This window comes from Pogoniulus pusillus, chromosome 3 (genome assembly GCF_015220805.1).
Source record: "Pogoniulus pusillus isolate bPogPus1 chromosome 3, bPogPus1.pri, whole genome shotgun sequence".
Classification (NCBI taxonomy): domain Eukaryota; kingdom Metazoa; phylum Chordata; class Aves; order Piciformes; family Lybiidae; genus Pogoniulus; species Pogoniulus pusillus.
This window is the reverse complement of record NC_087266.1, coordinates 28,270,913-28,289,870: the sequence shown is the minus strand read 5'-3', so window position 1 is coordinate 28,289,870 and position 18,958 is coordinate 28,270,913. Positions and strand designations below refer to the sequence as shown.

General features: G+C 39.7%; 1 protein-coding gene and 1 long non-coding RNA gene across 3 annotated transcripts in view; one reads left to right on the top strand and one right to left on the bottom strand.

Annotated features, from left to right (window-relative positions):
• Nucleotides 1-18,958, top strand: part of TRPC4 (transient receptor potential cation channel subfamily C member 4) — a 176,153-nt gene that overhangs the window by 84,336 nt on the left and 72,859 nt on the right. The window contains exon 4 of the mRNA XM_064173376.1: nucleotides 13,266-13,784. Coding sequence (XP_064029446.1) covers nucleotides 13,266-13,784 — 519 coding nt within the window. The remainder of the gene's footprint in view (nucleotides 1-13,265; nucleotides 13,785-18,958) is intronic.
• LOC135191247 (uncharacterized) lies at nucleotides 14,160-17,060 on the bottom strand. Of its 2 annotated transcripts, none has more exons than XR_010308777.1 (3): nucleotides 16,981-17,060; nucleotides 16,705-16,829; nucleotides 14,160-15,477 (listed from the first exon to the last, which is right to left on the bottom strand). It is a non-coding gene; the product is annotated as an uncharacterized LOC135191247 (long non-coding RNA). The 2 variants fall into 2 exon arrangements; XR_010308776.1 differs by having other exon boundaries at nucleotides 16,705-16,824.

Below are 18,958 nucleotides of genomic sequence, written 5' to 3'. Positions count from 1 at the left end.
TAAATAAAAAAACACCAAAAACATATCAGGAATAATGTATTTATGAAAGAACTTGCTACAACATTTATCTGCATCCTTTACAGATTTATGGTGTTTCTGTGTCCCTGACATACTCTTTTATATTTCTTTCCCATGGTATTTTTTAAAAATATATTTTTTTCTTTGTCTTTCAAATTTAGATGACTCCCAATTTGTTCCTTGAGAGTGTAACTCTCAATTTCCCCTGAAATGAAATTTACTTCCCAGCTGTGAAGATATCTCAAATTAATTTTCAATCCTAAATAATTGCAATCGACTGTTAAGAAGTTTAGTTAATTTCCACCCTTTCCTCCAAGATGCTGGTATCTCCTAAACAGTTTGTTGATACCTACAGGACCCACCAATCCATTACTCTTTGTTCTGCAAAAGCTCCTTTGCAAAACCCATCTTTCTTCACTAATTAGTCAGTGGAATGCCTTTGTTTCTAGGTGCATGAAGCTCAGGGATAAATGGCTCAGATTATAAGAACTTTTTTCTAACATTCTCTCAAGACCTCACTGGAGAAGCAACCTAATGTCCTTCTAGTGTTTTGGGAGAAGGAAAAAAAAAAAAAAAAAAAAAAAAAAAAAAAAAAAAAAAAAAAAGAAAAGAAAGAGCTTTGTCACATTTCTCTAATTGGACCAGAGAGATGGGTTCTCAAGAAATGGAATGTCAGATGTGAACTAAAATGCTTACCTTTCTAAAGCATTCTGTGTTTGAGAAATATATCATCTTTAAAAGGAAACATTAATTTGTGAAGACCTGGCTAGTTCTCCTTTGAGCATTCTTCACTCAGTACCCTGAATTGTTACTATGATATGTAGTGAAAGAGTAGGTTTAAGTTTCAGAGGTGGAAACAAATTCAGACTCTCTGGACAGTGAGTATCTGCGCACTGTCTGCTTTTGAGCAGTGTCTGCTTTTAAGTAATTTCCCACTGTTATTCAGATTATTGACATTGAAGTAAGGGCATATCCATCCACTAATAATGCTGACAGGTAAAAAAGTAATTGAAAGTGACCACTCTTGCATACAAGCAATATTTTGGATTAGCTCCCAGAGATACAGGAAGGAGAAATATAGTGCTGGAGACTTTTGTCATCAGTCATGCACAACAAATACATGTTCTATATCTACCAAGTCAAATATTTTTTTCTGTAATTCTACATGAAAACAGTTATTGATTCATTTTACATTTCCTTTTCATTCTATGTTTTCCTTTCTCAAATAAAGGAAATCTATACTTTTTCACCCTAGGGAGGATCCTGAAGAAAATAATCAAATATTCTGCTTGTAGAATGTTTGTTTGCTAGAAGAAAACATAAAAATTAATAGCAACCTACCACAATCTACCAAGAACAAATCTTGTCATAATAATATAATTTTCAGTCATCTCTAGATAACAAGCTCTGTGTGTTGGAGAAAAGAAGTATCATTGTGCTTGAGTTTTGTAAGCTTTTATAAACTGTCACTCAAATTACAGTCCCAGAAAACCACACTCAGAGCAGTTGCCAACAGGACTTGGTGAAATAAAATGAATGAATCAGACAGATGAAGTGAGTAATTCTTCAGGGATCTATCCCAATATGCATATCCAATCATGGAGTAACAGATACTTAGGGGGTGAAAGGGACCTCCAGAGATGATTGTGTCCAACCCCATGTGAATTATGTAGATAAAGCAAAGCTGGTGGGATCATAAGGCTATTGCAGGACATAATTAGAACTCAGAGTGGTTATGGAAATAAAAAAAAAAAAAGAAGAAGAAGAAAAAGAAACAGTTCAGTAGAATAAACATAACGTTCTAAATGGAGCAGAAATAATCAACCAATATATTGGAATTGAAAGCTATGAAGATAGCAGTTCTGCAGTGAGGATTTTTTTTCCTAACAGAAAAAAAACTAGACAGTGTCATACTATTGTGTGAAAGTCAATATTGTGTTTGGTCATGAGCACTGATGGCAGGATGTACATGAATCTGTCCTGTCAGAATTAATAAGGGTATTATAGACTTGAACTGCTCAAATGTGAAAAAAAAAAAATGTCTGGAAGTGGTGCTACATATCCACATATCCACCCACCACTACCAGGCTGTAAGAACAGATTGGTCAAGTATTTGGGAGCTGGTTAAAGGAAAGAAGTCAGAGAGTTGTGGTCAATGGCACAGAGTCTAGCTGGAGGCATGTAACTAGTGGAGTTTCTCAGGGGTCAGTACTGGGACCAGTATTATTCAATGTATTCATTAATGACCTTGATGAGGACATGGACTGCACTGTCAGCAAGTTTGTTGATGACACCAGGCTGGGGAGTGGCTGACACACCAGAGAGTTGTGCTGCCATTCAGACTTAGGCAGGCTGGAGAGTTGGGCAGGGAGAAAGGTAATGGAGTTCAACAGGGGCAAGTGTAGAGTCATGGCTCTGGGAAAGAACAATCCCATGTATCAGTGTAGGTTAAGGACTGACCTGCTGGAGAGCAGTGAAGGGGAGGACTTGGGAGTCCTGGTGGATGGAAAGATGGCTATGAGCCAGCAGTGTGCTCTTGTGGCCAGGAGGGCCAATGCCATTCTGGAGTATATTAGAAGGGCTGTGGTTAGGAGGTTGAGGGAGGTTCTCCTTCCCCTCTGCCCTGGTGAGGCCTCATGTGGAGTATTGTGTCCAGTTCCAGGCCCTCCAGCTCAAGAAGGAGAGGGAGCTGCTTGAGAGAGTCCAGTGCAGAGCCACAAAAATAATTAAGGAAGTTGAACATCTTCCTTATGAGGAGAGACTGAGGGAGCTGGGGCTTGTTAGCTTGAAGAGGAGATGACTTAAGGGGTGACCTCATGTTTATAAATATGTAAGGGCTGAGTGCCAGAAGAATGGAGTCAGCCTCTTCTTGGTGATGCCCAGTGACAGGACAGCAATGAGTGGAAGTTGAGGCGTAGGAGGTTCCATGTGAACCTGAGGAAGAATTTTTTCCCTGTGAGGATGACAGAGCACTGGAATGAACAGCCTAAGGAGGTTGTGGAATATCCTGCTCTGGAGATACTCGAGAGCCATCTGAACGTGTTCCAGTGTGATCTGCTTTAGGTGATCCTGCTCTGTCAGGAAGGCTGGACCAGATGGTCTTTCAAGGTCCCTTTGATCCCCTATGATTCTATGATCTGTGGAAATATATTATATCTAAGTGCAGTTACATCAGGTTCAGGGTGGCAAACAAGATGTTCTGACAAGTTGTTTCCTCCTGTCAATTACTTTTATCATTGTATTCTTTTGCACTGCTCAAATGTTCTGCAGATGTGTTAAGTGTATGCTGTTATTTGTATCATGTGCAAGTCATCCTCATTGTTTAGAATAATGAAGTTGATTTCAGTGGATTATTAAATGCTTTGTAATTGTTTTTCTTGATATATAACATGAATGTCTTCTGTGCAGCATGTTTTGCACAGAGGCTGGAAATCATCAGTCCATGCTGTGGCTATTGTGACACAAAAATATATTCATCTGTAATAGGAAGAGCACAAAAAAGTTAGAAACCAGAAGCTCATGTTTTAGAAGAGGAGTAACTGGTTAAAAAAAACAACAAAACAAAACAAAAAAAAAAAACCCACACACAAAAACACCTCAATTCTTGAAAACTCAATTGGTACTTGAAAACAGCATAAAATGAAAAGAATTCAGACTTCAAAATTTAACTTGAAAAAAAATCCCATTTACTCAAAAAAACAAGCACTACAGTATTCTTAAATTTGACAGGGATTTTGTATTAACTACAGCAACATCCTTGTTGCTAGTCATGTCCCATCAAAGCTGAAAGTAATTTTTCAGCAAAATAAATGGACATAGAATCATAGAATCAGTCAGGGTTGGAAGGCACCACAAGGATCATCTAGTTCCAAACCCCCCTGCCATGGGCAGGGACATCCTACCCTAGATCAGGCTGGCCAGAGCCCCATCCAGCCTGGCCTTAAACACCTCCAGGGATGGGACATGACATTTCAGAAACCATTATTCACTTGGGAAGGAAGGTATCCTTTGCTAACAATAATGACTATTAGCAGCCAATCATGACATTTAGGTCTAATCCTTGGAAATTTTCATGGCACCTGGGGTGCAGTGAGAAGGTTTAGTAAGGAGGCAAAACCAGCAACTCCCCCACCATACCAATAGGAGACTGACAAAATTCAAAGTGATAAAAATAACATTAGCAGAGCAGCTCCATCCCTCTGAGCATCCTCGTGGCCCTTCCCTGGACACATTCCAGCACTTCCTTTCTTCTCTGTTTTTAGCATTAGTGGAGATACAGAAGAAAGAGAGAAAAGGAAGAGAGAGAGCGGACATCAACAAGGAGTTGCTGCCAGAGGTTGTTTGGTGCTCCAGCAAGTCTTGCTTTCTATCTTTGCACATACAAAAATCCTGGTATGAGTCACAACTCAATCAGGTTAGGCAGCCTGTGTTTAGATATCTGCTACCTCTGCAACTACCCTGGGTCAGTTCAAGATGCTGTAAAGAAAGCAGCTCTGTTTGTCCCTTCCCAGGAAGTGTCTACCCATGTGGAGGAGTGAGCAAGGCAAGGAATTTGGTGGGACACTTCCTCCTTCCCAAGGGGATGAAGCACAGGTTGGTTTATAATGTGTTCACAGCCCAGAAAAAAAGAGTCTGTAGCTCTTCTCCCAAGTAACTAGCAATGGGACAAGAAATGGCCTCAAGTTGTGCCAGGAGTGGGTTAGGTTGGATGTTAGAGTTTTCTTTTCTGCAAGACAAGTCAGGCATGCATGGAACAGGCTGCCCAGGGAGGTGGTGGAGTTACTGTCACTGGACATGTTCAAGAGTCGTTGGCTACTGGAATGGACTGCCCAGGGAGGTGGTGGAGTCCCTGGAGCTATTCAAGGCAGGATTGGACATGGCATATGGTGCCATGGTCTAGCCTTGAGCTCTGTGGTAAAGGGTTGGACTTGCTGATCTACGAGGTCTCTTCCAACCTTGGTGATACTGTGATACTGTGATAATGGCTCTTAGCTTCTTCTCACAAACCCTGGAAAATGGCCATAATGATGAATCCAGTACTTTTGAAAAATACTTATCTTGTATGCCAGCAGTACAGGTTAGGAGGCATGAGCTACGGTTAGCTCTGGGTTAGTATTAGCAGGAGATAACACAGTTGTCAAGCTCTGCGTTAGGTCAATGCATGACTTGTGTCTGCTGAATAAATTATAGTCTGTATGCCAAAAGGAGTGTTTACCTTACCCAGTATTAGCTATCTAAAAATAATTACCTGTTTTGGGTCACTTCTCTCTGCTAGACACTTTTCTTGGTTGACTCAAAATACAGTATTTCAATAAGAAAACATTAGGGATATTTTATAAATTTAATTATTAGAATTATACTAATAAAATACCATCATCACTATAAATTGATATGAAACAAAATATTGAAGAATTTGTTCTTGTTGTTAAATTTTATAGACAAATATTGGAATAAATTAAGGTTTCAAGATAAATGGCAGGGGGTTGGAAATCGATGATCCTTGAGGTCTCTTCCAACCTAAACCATTCTATGATTCTACAAATAAACAAATAATCTGGAATCTTTTGTTCAAAAATATCCACACAAAAATATCTGGTTTTGTTTTGTTTGGTTTTGTTTTTACTATATCTTACTTGTATGAATTTATAACTGGTATTATATCCTGAAGTGTTGAAAAAATTGCTCAAAAAGGTGTATCCAACTGGGAAGAGGCACAGAAAGAAATGGTCTACCTAGGCAATCTAGAGCTGCTCACAGAACTGGTAACATATCTCATGTTCTGAGGTCCAAATAAGTTGTCCAGCTGTTACTGCTTTTAGTCAGATATATGTGTTTTCTTCCCCTCACGGAATCCTCACCTTTTCTATTCATAAGATGATTTGGAATATGACAAAAAATACTTCCTTCTGAAAGCTGAGGCCCAAAGCTGTCCTTTAATTTTGGTGTGAATTGCATCCCATAATTTAGCACAAGAGGGAGGTTTTATGGTCTTATATATCTATAATTTAGAATTTTGAGATTTTAATATATTTTATATAAGAATCAACATTTTCATTTTATAAGAACACTTCACTTAAGACTCAGTGTTTTATATATGCCCCAAAATAATAAGCATCACTTAGCCTCAAATAATGGCTGCCACATTTTTATGTTTTCTGTTGCTTGTGGTTAGACTCCAGAGAAGTTCTAGAAGATAAGGTCTGAACACCTTGACAGCATGAAACTGAAATGAACATATGAAAATATTAAAGGACAATATTTGTAATGAAATCTTATCTGCTGAATTTAGATGGGCAGCATTTCAGATAGTTAATTAGTATTCAAAGTGTGTCAACCACTCCACACAGCTTGATGTTATTGCTGAGTTTTAGCTTTTTCTGTTTCCTGGTTGTCTAAGGATCATCAGCAAGTGATTCCTCTACTTTGACATCATAGGGACAGAAAATGTCTCAGGCCTCACTGGCATTAATTTAGCCTAGATTTTTCTTTCTGTCAGACCAAAGGGTTTTAGCTTCACAGAAACCATACAAGAAACTTAAACACATATTGAGAAGAGCTGTTTCACTTGATCTAAGTCTTATTCCCACTTACAGTAAGTGCAGGGAAAAGGAATGGAACAAAAAAATCTAATGCCATTGAGAAATGAAGTGTGCTGACTTCATGCTATGCTTTCTTCTTGTCCATCTTGTTTTCTCTTTTCCTGTTCGTCTCCATGCAGATATGCATACAAGTATACATAATCATCAATCATTTATGCTTAGACCTGTAACTAGTGTTAAACAGAAAAATTGCAATAAAATCTAAGGAGGCAAAATTCATTCGGCCTTCCTAGATTTAAGCAGCTTCACACCTGACATATTAACTCCAAAGTGTATAATATAGTTACATCACTGCTAAGTCTGTGGAAATCACAGTCAATGATTGTAGGACCCAGTAGCCTTCCATCCACCCAGAATGTCATGAACTTTCATATGCAAATGTTCTCTCAAAGCTTCAGATTTTGTGGCTAATATTGATGTGTGTTGATTATTTGTTTAGGCTTCTTTAAAAAGAAATATTTTTCAGTAATTTGAAAGTGAAATTCATCATAAGTCTGGTGACTTTAGAGGAAGTACTCAGTTAAATGCTGAGATATTATGAGTGCCATGAGAGCACTCAGAACTTCAAAGATACTTCATTATGCTGCAGACAAGGGAATAATTTGACCTCACTGCTTTGACATTCTATGTATCGTTGGTTTAAATGAATAGGAAAACAAAATAGGAGGTAAAGAGTCAGAGGTTAAACTCATGATGTAATTTAAGTTGCAGTCTTAGGGTTTGCCTTATAAATTTAAATTCATCTGTGTGTAAAGCCAGAAATTACTTAATGCATACTTCTATATTAGGAATAATTGTGATTATATGAATTCCAAAATGTGTGCATTAGCCTTGTGGTTGAATTACTTTAAGATGAAAGATTGTAATAAGCTATGAGAAAAACATGCACCTTTTGAGTGACTGAATCCCATGCAGAAGTCAATCATTGAAATTCCCTGTTGTTTGAAGCTGTGCCCATTAATTTTTCAGAGGAGACAAGTAGTGATGTGTTAAGATAACCTTCAGTTCTGTCAGGGCTCAAAATAATTATTTGTGTTCCAGTGAGACCAGGGACTGCTCTTACACATGAGTACCCCCCTCCAGGTAGTTTCAATACTTTATTATAGCTTGAACACTAAAACCATACTGGAAATCATAGTACCTATGGCTCACATGCTACAGCCATTGGGAGAAACTACAATGCTGAATAAGAGATGACTAACAATCCCGAGTAGCTCTATTGATCAAAGGGCATGCTATACTCACCCTATCCCACTGGCCAGCAAGGCTCCTGATATGCATAGATAGCAGAGCTGGTCAGATGTCACCTCAAAAGGTAGGTGTCCCGACCAGGAACCACACCATCATAGTAGTAAACTGGTGCTGCTTCAGCTCACGTACCTATGCTCTCAGTTTATATGTGTTCAGAATTCTGTGACATGTGTGCAGTACGTCCCAGAAGGCTGAACCAAGGAGAACCAAGCTCCTCCCTTATTTCACAGTTTGTTACATAACGACTTTCCCTACTGCCCATGTGCATTGTTTACTTCAATGATCGCAATCCCCTAGTGAGGAGCCTTCATCATTCTTCATCTCCCTCTGCAGCTGGTTGTTCTCTGCAGAGCCTTTCAAGGTCATTGCTGGCTCCACATACTGTTTAGCCAACACCACATTCTGGCCTCTGATTACAGGGATGGTACTTGGAGACTGTTTATCACTTGAGAGCTCAAAGACCCTGTAGTTCTCAGGTCTCATCTTTTGGTAACCTGGCAACTGTTTGGCCTGTCGTCTACTTCTGATCAGACACATATCAACTCTTTCCTCTTACATACTGTCATAAAGTACAAAGATAATTGCATGCTAAGTGACAGAGGAGTACTCTGAACAGTTGCTGAGTTTGGAGCTACAGCTTTGTATCCTTGAGTTTTCTGCCTTTGCATCTCTCTCCTTTATACCATAGAACCATGACCCTGGGGCCAAGGGGGAATCTTACTATTAGTGAGAGGCACTGCTAAAGCACAACATGTTCCTCCCTGTAAATGTGTTTTAGAGCTATGGTAGCCCAAAATCTCACTTCTACTAATGCAATGTTTGAGTCTTTACCACCATTTTCATCCCTTTCTAGTCTCAAAAGTATTGACCACAGCTGCCATTTAGAGAGCAGAAAAAGGGTCTATGTATGCATGTACTCTTTTTTTTCTATATAATATGTAAGTAAAAAAGAAGATATTATCTAAGACTATAATAACCAGTGAGGTTTGGGGTAGGATATTAGTCCCATTTTCATGACTGATACCACAGACAGGTGAGAAAATAGATACAGATTTTAAGACCCAGTCCACACCGGTCAAGAATAATGAAGTAATCTGGGCTTATAGGCATGCCTGGATGGACTCTGCACAGTGTTCAGTGTGAGGATGATAGATCACCCTGGAGAAGACATGACAGAACACAGTGAAGACAGACAAAGATGTATACCCAGATTGTATATCTTGTCCTGACCACATCTGAGACTGGATACAGTGTACAGACTTTCTGCTTGCTTTTGTACCTGTCTCCCCCATATACCTTCAGTATGTTCTCAACTGGGATTCCTTATCTCCTGAGTAATTTAAAACCCTTATTTTTCTGTATGCTTGCACACACTACAATGTTTTGTTTGCACTCTAGAATAAAGCAAGCAGAAGAGAACTTGCTCAGGAGCTGCTTGACTCACAAATGCTGGTTGTAAACATCTCCTAAAAGTCTGCAGGGAGGACTGTGAGGATGGCTGCTCCCTCTGCATGAGGTTTTGGGGATAGGTGGGTTAGATCAGACACCCCGCAGTCCTAGACAGACTCTGTACCAGCTTTACCCAATGCCAAGCCAAACATACATGTTTGAATGTGGGAAGGGAGAAAAGAAATTTTTGCCTGTTGACTCCACATACCTTCTCTCAATCCAGCACAGATACTCGAGGTCAGCAACATACTATGGCTGGGTGGAGTTTGCTCCCTGGGGATGTGTGACTACAGTCCAAAATGTTGGATCTCCAGTCTTGACTTTCCACTCTATTTTGCATGAATAAGTGGCCACTTCCCAAAGTAGTTCTCGCATTCAACTAATGAGTGAATGAGGCCCCTGTTTTACAGCCCACACACATAGCAGCTCTTGCACATGGACACAGTCTAATTGCACTGTTTAACATACAAAACATCTAAAAAATACACATTGTCTTCATTAGAAAGAGGAAGAAAATACAGTCCATGATCTATGAGTTGTATTTATGGATTTAGATCCACAGAATATCATTTCTTTTCAGATTAATTTCATTCTGGTTTACCTTTCCACTGAGCTTCTGCCTGATTCTGTGTTCTGCTTTTTTAACTCCCAAGGCTCTAAACATAGCTGCTTTAAACTCGTTCTTGCACTATTCTCACATGCTTCCCCTGTTTTCTGTTAACTTCTTAGCTATTTGTGTGTTTTCAACCTGTCAACAAGGTCATAAGACTTCTATCAAACATTTTTTTCCTCCTTCCAGTGGCCATTTATTTCCCTAGCCTTCAGATATTTTGAGACCAGTGTTTTCCCTTTTTCTTCCTCCTAAAGAAGTATCATGCAAAGCAACCTCGCTGATGTGAATTGTTTTTACTTGATAATTGAGCTATGAACCAAAAGCACTCCATTGACAGTTGGGCAATTACACTTTTATGGCTTCATCATACTAGTCTAATGAGCTGTCTTCATCTGGTAAAGACTTTAAGAGTCTGTTATTGAAAAATAAAGAAATGAGTTTAACATCTACCAGCTTCCCCATTTTCCCCTAGACTATGTTTGTGCATGTAAATGTAGAATTGAGCCCTGAGATATTAATCTCTGCAGCAGGTATCTATCTTTGTTTCTGTACACAGGTGTATTTCCAGCCTTCTCCTCAAGAAAACATCTTTTATTTCTTGTTTACATGCCTATTTTATTTTATAACTATAACTTGTCTATGTTTTGTTTAACACTTCCTTCAAAAAACTCACAATTGTCATAGAATCGTAGCATCATAGAACGGTTTAGGTTGGAAGGGACCTCAAAGATCATCTAGTTCTAGCCCCCTGCCATAGGCAGGGACACCTCCTACTAGAACAGGTCACTCAAAGCCTCATCTGGCCTAGCCTTGAACACATCCAGCATCCACAACCTCCCTGGGCAACCTGTTCCAGTGTCTCACTACCCTCGCTGTAAGAGAACTTCTTCCTAACCTAGTCTGAATCTACCCTCTACCATTTTAAACCCATTACCCTTCATCCTGTCATTGCAAGACCTTGTAAATAGTCCCTCCCCAGCCCTCCTGTAGGCCCCCTTCAGATCCTCTAAGGCTACTACAAGGTCTCCTTGAAGCCTTCTCTTCCACAGGCCTGTCTCCTTGAAGCCTTCTCTTCCACTAGCCTGTCCTCATAGCAGAAGTGCTCCAGCCCTCTGATCATCTTCATGGCCCTCCTCTAGATTCACTCTAACAGTTTGATGTCCTTGTGTTGGGGGCTTCAGAACTGCACACAGTACTCCAGGTGAGGTCTGACAAGAGCAGAGCAAAGGGAGAGAATAACCTCCATTTCCCTGCTGGTCACACTTCTCTTGATGCAGCCCAGGGCATGGTTGCTGTCTGGGCTGCACATGCACACTGCTGGCTCATGTTGAGCTTTTCATCAACCCAGACTCCTAGGTGCTTTACCCTAGGGCTGCTCTCCAGCCATTTGCCACCCAGCCTGTAATTGTGTTTGGCATTGTGCCAACCCCACAGTTCTGTTTTCCCTGTAAAACTGAGATTAACCAGTGAGAGAATCATAGAATCAACCAGGTTGGAAGAGACCTCCAAGATCATACAGTCCAAGCTAGCACCCACCCCTAGCCAATCAACTACATCAGGACATTAAATGCCTTATCCAGTCTTTTCTTGAACACCTCCAGGGACGATGCCTCCACCACCTCCCTGGGCAGCCGATTCCAATGGCAAATCACTCTGCCTGGCAAGAACTTCCTCCTAACATCCAGCCTATACTTCCCCTGGCACAACTTGAGACTGTGTCCCCTTGTTCTGTTGCTGGTTGCCTGGGACAAAAGACCAACCCCCACCTGGCTACAACCTCCCTTTAGGTAGTTGTAGACAGCCATGAGGTCACCCCTGAGCCTCCTCTTCTCCAGGCTAAACAACCCCAGCTCCCTCAGCCTCTCCTCATAGGGTTTGTGTTCCAGGCCCCTCACCAGCTTCATTGCCCTTCTCTGGACACGTTCCAGCACCTCAACATCTCTCTTGAATTGAGGGGCCCAGAACTGGACACAGGACTCAAGGTGTGGCCTGACCAGTGCTGAGTACAGGGGCAGAATAACCTCCCTTGTCCTACTGGCCACACTGTTCCTGATGCAGGCCAGGATGCCATTGGCTCTCTTGGCCACCTGGGCACACTGCTGCCTCATCTTCAACGTACTATCTACCAGTACCTCCGGGTCACTTTCTTCCTGGCTGCTCTCCAGCCACTCAGTCCCCAGCCTGTAGTGCTGCTTGGGGTTGTTGTGGCCAAAGTGTAGAATCCTGCACTTGGCCTTGTTAAATCTCATCCCATTGGCCTCTGCCCACCCATCCATCCTATCCAGGTCCCTCTGCAGGGCTCTCCTACCTTCCAAGAGATCAACACCTGCTCCTAGATTGGTGTCATCTGCAAACTTACTGATGCTGGACTCAATCCCCTCGTCCAGATCATCAATAAAGATATTGAACAGGACTGGGCCCAGCACTGATCCTTGGGGAACACCACTAGTAACTGGCTGCCAACTGGATGTGGCACTATTCAGCACCACTCTCTGGGTTCTGCCATCCAGACAGTTCTTGATCCAGCACAGAGTGAATCTGTCTAAGCCACAAGGTACCAGCTTTGCCAGGAGCTTGTTGTGGCGGATGGTGTCAAAGGCTTTGCTGAAGTCCAGGTAGACTACATCCACAGCCTTTCCCACATTCACCAGGCAGGTAACCTGATCATAAAAGGAGATCAGGTTGGTCAGGCAGGATCTGACCTTTCCTAAACCCATGCTGGCTGGGCCTGATCCTTTGGCCATCCTGTAGGTGCTTTGTGATGGCACTCATGATGACCTGTTCCATGACCTTGCCTGGCACTGAGGTCAGGCTGACAGGTCTGTAGTTTTCTGGTTCCTCCTTCCAGCCCTTCTTGTGGATGGACATCACACTGGCCAGCTTCCAGTCTTTGGGGACCTCTCCAGTGAACCAGGGCTGTTGATAAATGATGGAGAGTGGCTTGGCCAGCTCATCTGCCAGCCCTCTCAGCACCCTAGGATGGGTCCCATCCAGTCCCATGGACTTGTGAGAGACAAGAAAGCATTTATATCTTGCTTGCACTTCAGGCAAGCTGACAGATGCATATGTGTCTGACTCTTCCTTGTTTGCCTGCTCATGTAGCCCAATAAATCATTGTCCAAGGGTTGTTTATTTACACAACCTGCTTATAGCAATTTATTAACTGCAAGGATGATATCTTAACTAATTGAATTATGTTAAAAGTTTTTTCTTCAACTCTGTTGAAAAGTAAGGATTCACCACTAAGTGTACTACCTGATGAACTAGTTACAGCCTAATTTTCTGTAGCTGTTATTCATGAAGAGGTTTGTAAATTGTTTTGCCTCTTTTCACAGGTGCCACCAGTGCTTCTGGACAAGCAATTTTCAGAATTTACACCAGATATCACACCTATTATTCTGGCTGCCCACACCAATAACTATGAAATCATAAAACTGCTTGTGCAGAAAGGCGTCTCTGTGCCCAGGCCACATGAGGTCCGTTGTAACTGTGTCGAATGTGTCTCAAGTTCAGATGTGGACAGCCTCCGCCACTCTCGATCCAGACTCAATATCTACAAGGCCCTGGCTAGCCCATCATTGATTGCTTTATCCAGTGAGGATCCTTTTCTTACTGCTTTCCAACTGAGCTGGGAGCTGCAAGAGCTGAGCAAAGTCGAAAATGAATTTAAGTCGGAGTATGAGGAACTGTCACGGCAGTGCAAGCAATTTGCAAAAGATCTCCTGGATCAGACACGGAGTTCAAGGGAATTGGAAATTATTCTTAATTATAGAGATGATAATAACTTGATAGAAGAACAAAGTGGGAATGATCTTGCAAGATTGAAACTGGCAATTAAGTATCGTCAAAAAGAGGTGAGTGTGCTGGAGAATACTTAAGCATATTTAGTGGTAGTAATGGGATAGATAACAGCCTATAATGCATCCTTTAAACTGAGACAATTTGCTGTGTATCTTTTTTTGTTCTACAGATCTCTTCTTTTTTAATGTTTTTAACTGAATGAATTTGTGGCTGTTATAGCTTACAGTTTGGCATTTTCAGAATTTAAAATGGCCTCTTATAGCACAGATCTAAAGTAAAGTTTTCTCTTGTGCACCTGAAGAGACATAGTCTTCAGTGGTTGTGCTTTGAGGAGCTCTTTGACAATAAGATAAGAAATATATACAACATTTTGCAAATTGTCTTTAATTCTGACAGAAAAAGGAGACCATGTGTTAAAATATCTCTAAAATGTTACAAGTACCTCTGTAGAGAGGTTTCATCAAAAAAATAGTTGTTATTAAATACAATCTGAAACATAAGATGAATAGCAATGTATGAATTACCAAAATTTTAGAATTCAGGTTTTTTTTTTCATAAAGAATCCGAAGTGGTGATACCTGGGTATCAGTTTCCATGACAATGAAAAGTTCATGAGTTTGTTTCACTGATATGGGTATTCAGTGTCGACATTCTTTGTAAAATGCTCAAGTTCTCATGTGCATGTATGAGACATCAAAATTAGGTAGACAGTTCTTAGGAAAGTTGACAAACAGAAGAAAAGATAATTATCAGTCTGGAAGTCATTCGGGGGCTTCCAAAATGACATGATGTTTGATCAAATGTGGGTCTGGATCTACCTTGTAATGAACAGAGAGAGGCTCTTAAAAGTGTAATGATAAAGCAGTCATCACTGTTATGGTCTGGAAGTTCCTGGTAACATCTCTGTATTACCATCTATGGAAATGGCAAAAGCATGTTCATTCTCAGAGCTGCGTGCATTGTTCATGGTCATCAGATAGCCCTCTTGTAGACCTCTACATACCCAACAAGTTAATGCCAATTGGATTTGAAAGTTGCTTATTTTCTGCATTTCCCTTTCTTTCACACTTGCCACAATACTGCAATCCTCGCTCAAGTACTGCCAAAAGGTATCTCAGTGGTATAAATTGTCATGCATGGAGTCATGTCAGAGGGAACCTTCTATGTATTATCAAGATGATAAAATCATCTATCTGCTTTCTTTAATCATCAATGATGTTGAAAGAGATGTATAGTTTCAAGTTTATACTCCAAAATAGTGTCTAGCAAGACCATGGATAATATCCATTCCCAGTTATGTGGCAGAAGCAGCATATATATTTTGTGTGCTTATCCACGTTGTTTTTAGCATAACACATGGAACAGGACACCCAAGGTACTGTTTATCTCCAATTCATTTTGCACCACTGCTGCTGTTTGATTATAAGCAGTGACACACTGACAGTGCTTATGGTGCCTGTGTCTGACACCTGCTGTTGCCTGGACTACAACTAGCAGCAGACAAGACATTCCTTGAAGTCATTGAACCAACTCTGCACTGGGCATAAACATTTTGTAGTCTAATTTTCTACTGTATAATATTATCTGAACTAAGGGAGAGTTTGGGTTTATGAAGGCTGTCAGAAATGGTTTCCTGTTTTCCTGAACCATGCAAGAATGTCATCTCATTCAACTACAGCTTCATTCAAAGATGTAGAAGGGAAGTCTCCAATTCTCTGTATGATTCACAAGCAAAAGCTGTTCTACCTGTAATAATAATATAGCATTCTAAGCTCAAGTAAATTGCCAATCACTGGTGCAACAGCACAATTAAGTATCAGAGAATAGTTGCAGTCTATAATAATTAGTAGACAGTCAACTCTGCCACTGTCTCATGTATTCTGAGAGTTTTTAATAGCAAAATCACAGTAAACCCCCAGTGTCTTTCACTCTTCAGTTAGCTTTGCTTTAGTTTTGGTCCATTTTGAAATTATGCATATATCTGTACATACATGAAAAAGTGCTTACTAAAATGATTGCTAGTTTTCCCATATATATGAAATAAAGGAGTGGAATTAATAGACTGAAAAAAAATATCCTCTGGTTGCACAGGAAGTTTAATTAGTGTAATAGGCTGGATGTTAGGAGGAAGTTCTTCCCAGAGAGAGTAATTTGCTATTGGAATGGGCTGCCCAGGGAGGTGGTGGAGTCACTGTCCCTAGAGGTGTTGAAGAAAAGCTTGGATGAGGCACTTAGTGCCATGGTCTAGTTGTTTGGCTCGGATGGGTGATAGGTTGGACTGGCTGATCTTGGAGGTCTCTTCCAACCTGGTTGATTCTGTGATTCTAATTCTCATCTTGCTTCATACTTACTGGTCCATGACATGTAAGGTATAACTTTATAGCCTCAAACATAGTAGCAGAATGAGTTTGTATTTATTGGCAGTACAGTCTCATTTTGTTTTGTTATTAAGTATTCTGATGTCAATAGGAAATATGAAAGTTTAAGTATATGGCTGTTAGTATTTTCTCTTTTACTTTTCAAATGAAGAGTAGCTGAGGGGTTTTGTTTTGGTTTATTTTTTTATTTCCCATTCTTAGTTTATTCTCATCATCTTTCCCTTCCTGTGCCAAGTACGAGGTCATTGGAAAATTTGGAATACTTGCTACTAGTTGGATGTAAAGTAGGCTGACTTTAGCACACTTCAGTTTGACACTCTGGAATCATTTTAGTAAACTTTTTTCTGCCTTTATTTAAAAAAAAAAAAACTAAAGTAAACATAAAGGTTATCCAGCATCCCTGCAGGGTTATGTATCATGTTGAGGAGTAAATAAAGAAGAAATAACTAAATTTGCTAAAAGTTACATTCAGAAAGGACATTTTTTCTGATCCTGAATTAATATTTTCTAAGGTTTGATTTAAATCAGAACCATTTATGATTTTTTATTCCCTTTTTTTTGTACATTTCTAAAGAGCTGAATAATCAATATTTACCAAAAACTTCTCTGTTTGACTGCTAAAACTCTTCTGATACCTCTAGTCAGTCTTCTAGAAGTTCCCACTTCCAAGGAACAGGCCCTGGTTTTCTGCATTGTTGGGATCCACCTGTAGAACCTGAACTGGCAAAGCAGTAGAGTGAAATACAGAACATGTTTTAACAATGTGAAACACTTCAAGACATTTAGACTTAACAGGGCTACAGGATTTATTATAAGAATTTTGGGGGAAATATTTCAGGGAAACCAGACTCAGGCTAGCTTGCTGTCTTACTTGCAGGCAGAGAAGTAAGGTAGGACTCACTCACATAGGAAACACACATCATGGATGAACTGTTTTTAACGTAAACCTGTACATTCCTATGAAACACAGAACAGTGATTAATGATATGAGCAATAACATATATAATTATGTTGTTAATCAGTTGATTAAATCTTAAATGCAATAACATGATATTCACATTTCCTAGACCAGTTCTTGTTTTCTAGGAAAATGTTGCATGACAGAAAAAGTTGTTTATTACTGAAAATAAAAGCCATCTGCTTGCTCCTGCTCAGAACAGGACTTTTCAAAATGCAGGCATTAGTTTTCTATGCAAAATACAACCCAGTGAAATGGAAATATTTCACAATAATGTCACCAATTCAGTAAAATTTTCAGTGAAAACATGTCAAATCATTTGAAATCTGTCATTTTGTATTGATGTCTAAACATTTCAATAAGGTAAAACATATTGTTTGATTGCAGTTTCTTTCTTCACTTGAACTTTAATATTTTAAACAATGCAATTCCCATACCTAATATAATCCATAACATAGTGCTATACAAAGCAGTACAAACATGATAGAAAGTAAGGTTTATTCTTACCAAAACTTAATACCTCAACAACACCCAGATAAAATGATTTTACAATACTGAAATAAAATTACCACGCTCTTAGTAATGATATTTTGATGTTTAAAGTGCTGTTATATTAAGAATGTTGGCTTTTTATTCAGATATGAAATTTAAAAATCTATGAATGCTGGAAATTTCTGTTGAGACAGTAACACAGGTTAAGAGTCCAAGTTAAGCTTTGTGGCTCTCAGAGAGCAGAAATTTTCCTTTGGAACCACAGATTGAATTTGACTAGTCATTGTAAGAGATTTCTCATTAGAAGTCTTTTGGATGCAAAAAACAGAATTACTGAGTCTGCAAGCAGGAACAACTTTGGAAACACACCACCTGAGAATTATCTTCTGTTTAAAAAAAAAAGAACATACCTGAAAACAAAGAGAAACACAGCAGCCACGTGTTAGCAAGTCACTTTGTATGTGAATATTTGTCAAAAGACTAGAAAAGGGCACTCAGAAATCTCTATGCAAAAAAATAACAAAACCCCACCAAAAGAATAGACTCTGATAATATTTGGACATTTTTAACACCAAAGGAAGATGTTTAGTCTATGAATCACATAACTGAGAGGAGTGATGTATGTATGCTTGGGTCCATGTCTCCAAAAGCCCCATTTCTGCAGACTCTCAGCCATAGTATTCAATAAGTTTGATAAACAATTTTCTAGGCAAGAGCCAGGTACTCTAAAACAGGTCATATGTTTGCTTTGTAAATCATGTAAAAGTCTCTGTGTTTATAGGTAAAGACTCCACAGATTGTGAAGTAGCGTAAATTATTTAAGCAGCTTATGTGCTGCACATACTTAAAGTCTTGCTCTAAGTGGCTATTACCTCAGAACTGAATGAAAAGTAGCTGTCCCTGTGGAAGCCACATATATTGCTGCTAGAAAGAAATGTTCTTTAATCATAGGATGGGAAGACATCTGCTTAATACAGCATTTAATTGTGCTTACATTTTAAATAGATGGTGAAGCAGTCCTCCTAAGTATGTGAGCAAATTCCTTATGCAGGCAAAAGACAGGCATGTACAGAGGGAGATCCTATCGGCTCAAGATAAGACATCTAAGTTAACTCTGGAGACATCTCTCTGCTCCTTTGTCTGGGTAAGGGAACATGGCACTTCAATTAAAAGAATTATTTCACTAAGCTTTGAAAATGTAGATGCAAGTTAGCCAACTTACTGCATTAGCTGCTCTTTCTACCCTGTGGTAATAGAGATTTAAGATGCTGCATGCCTAGAGCCCACATAAGGGGAAATGAATCTCAGCCCTGACTTTTTAATGATGTCTCAGAAGGTATCAGTAACCTTTGAATGCTGTATACCACACACAAGTTAAAACCCTCTCATCACAGTTCTA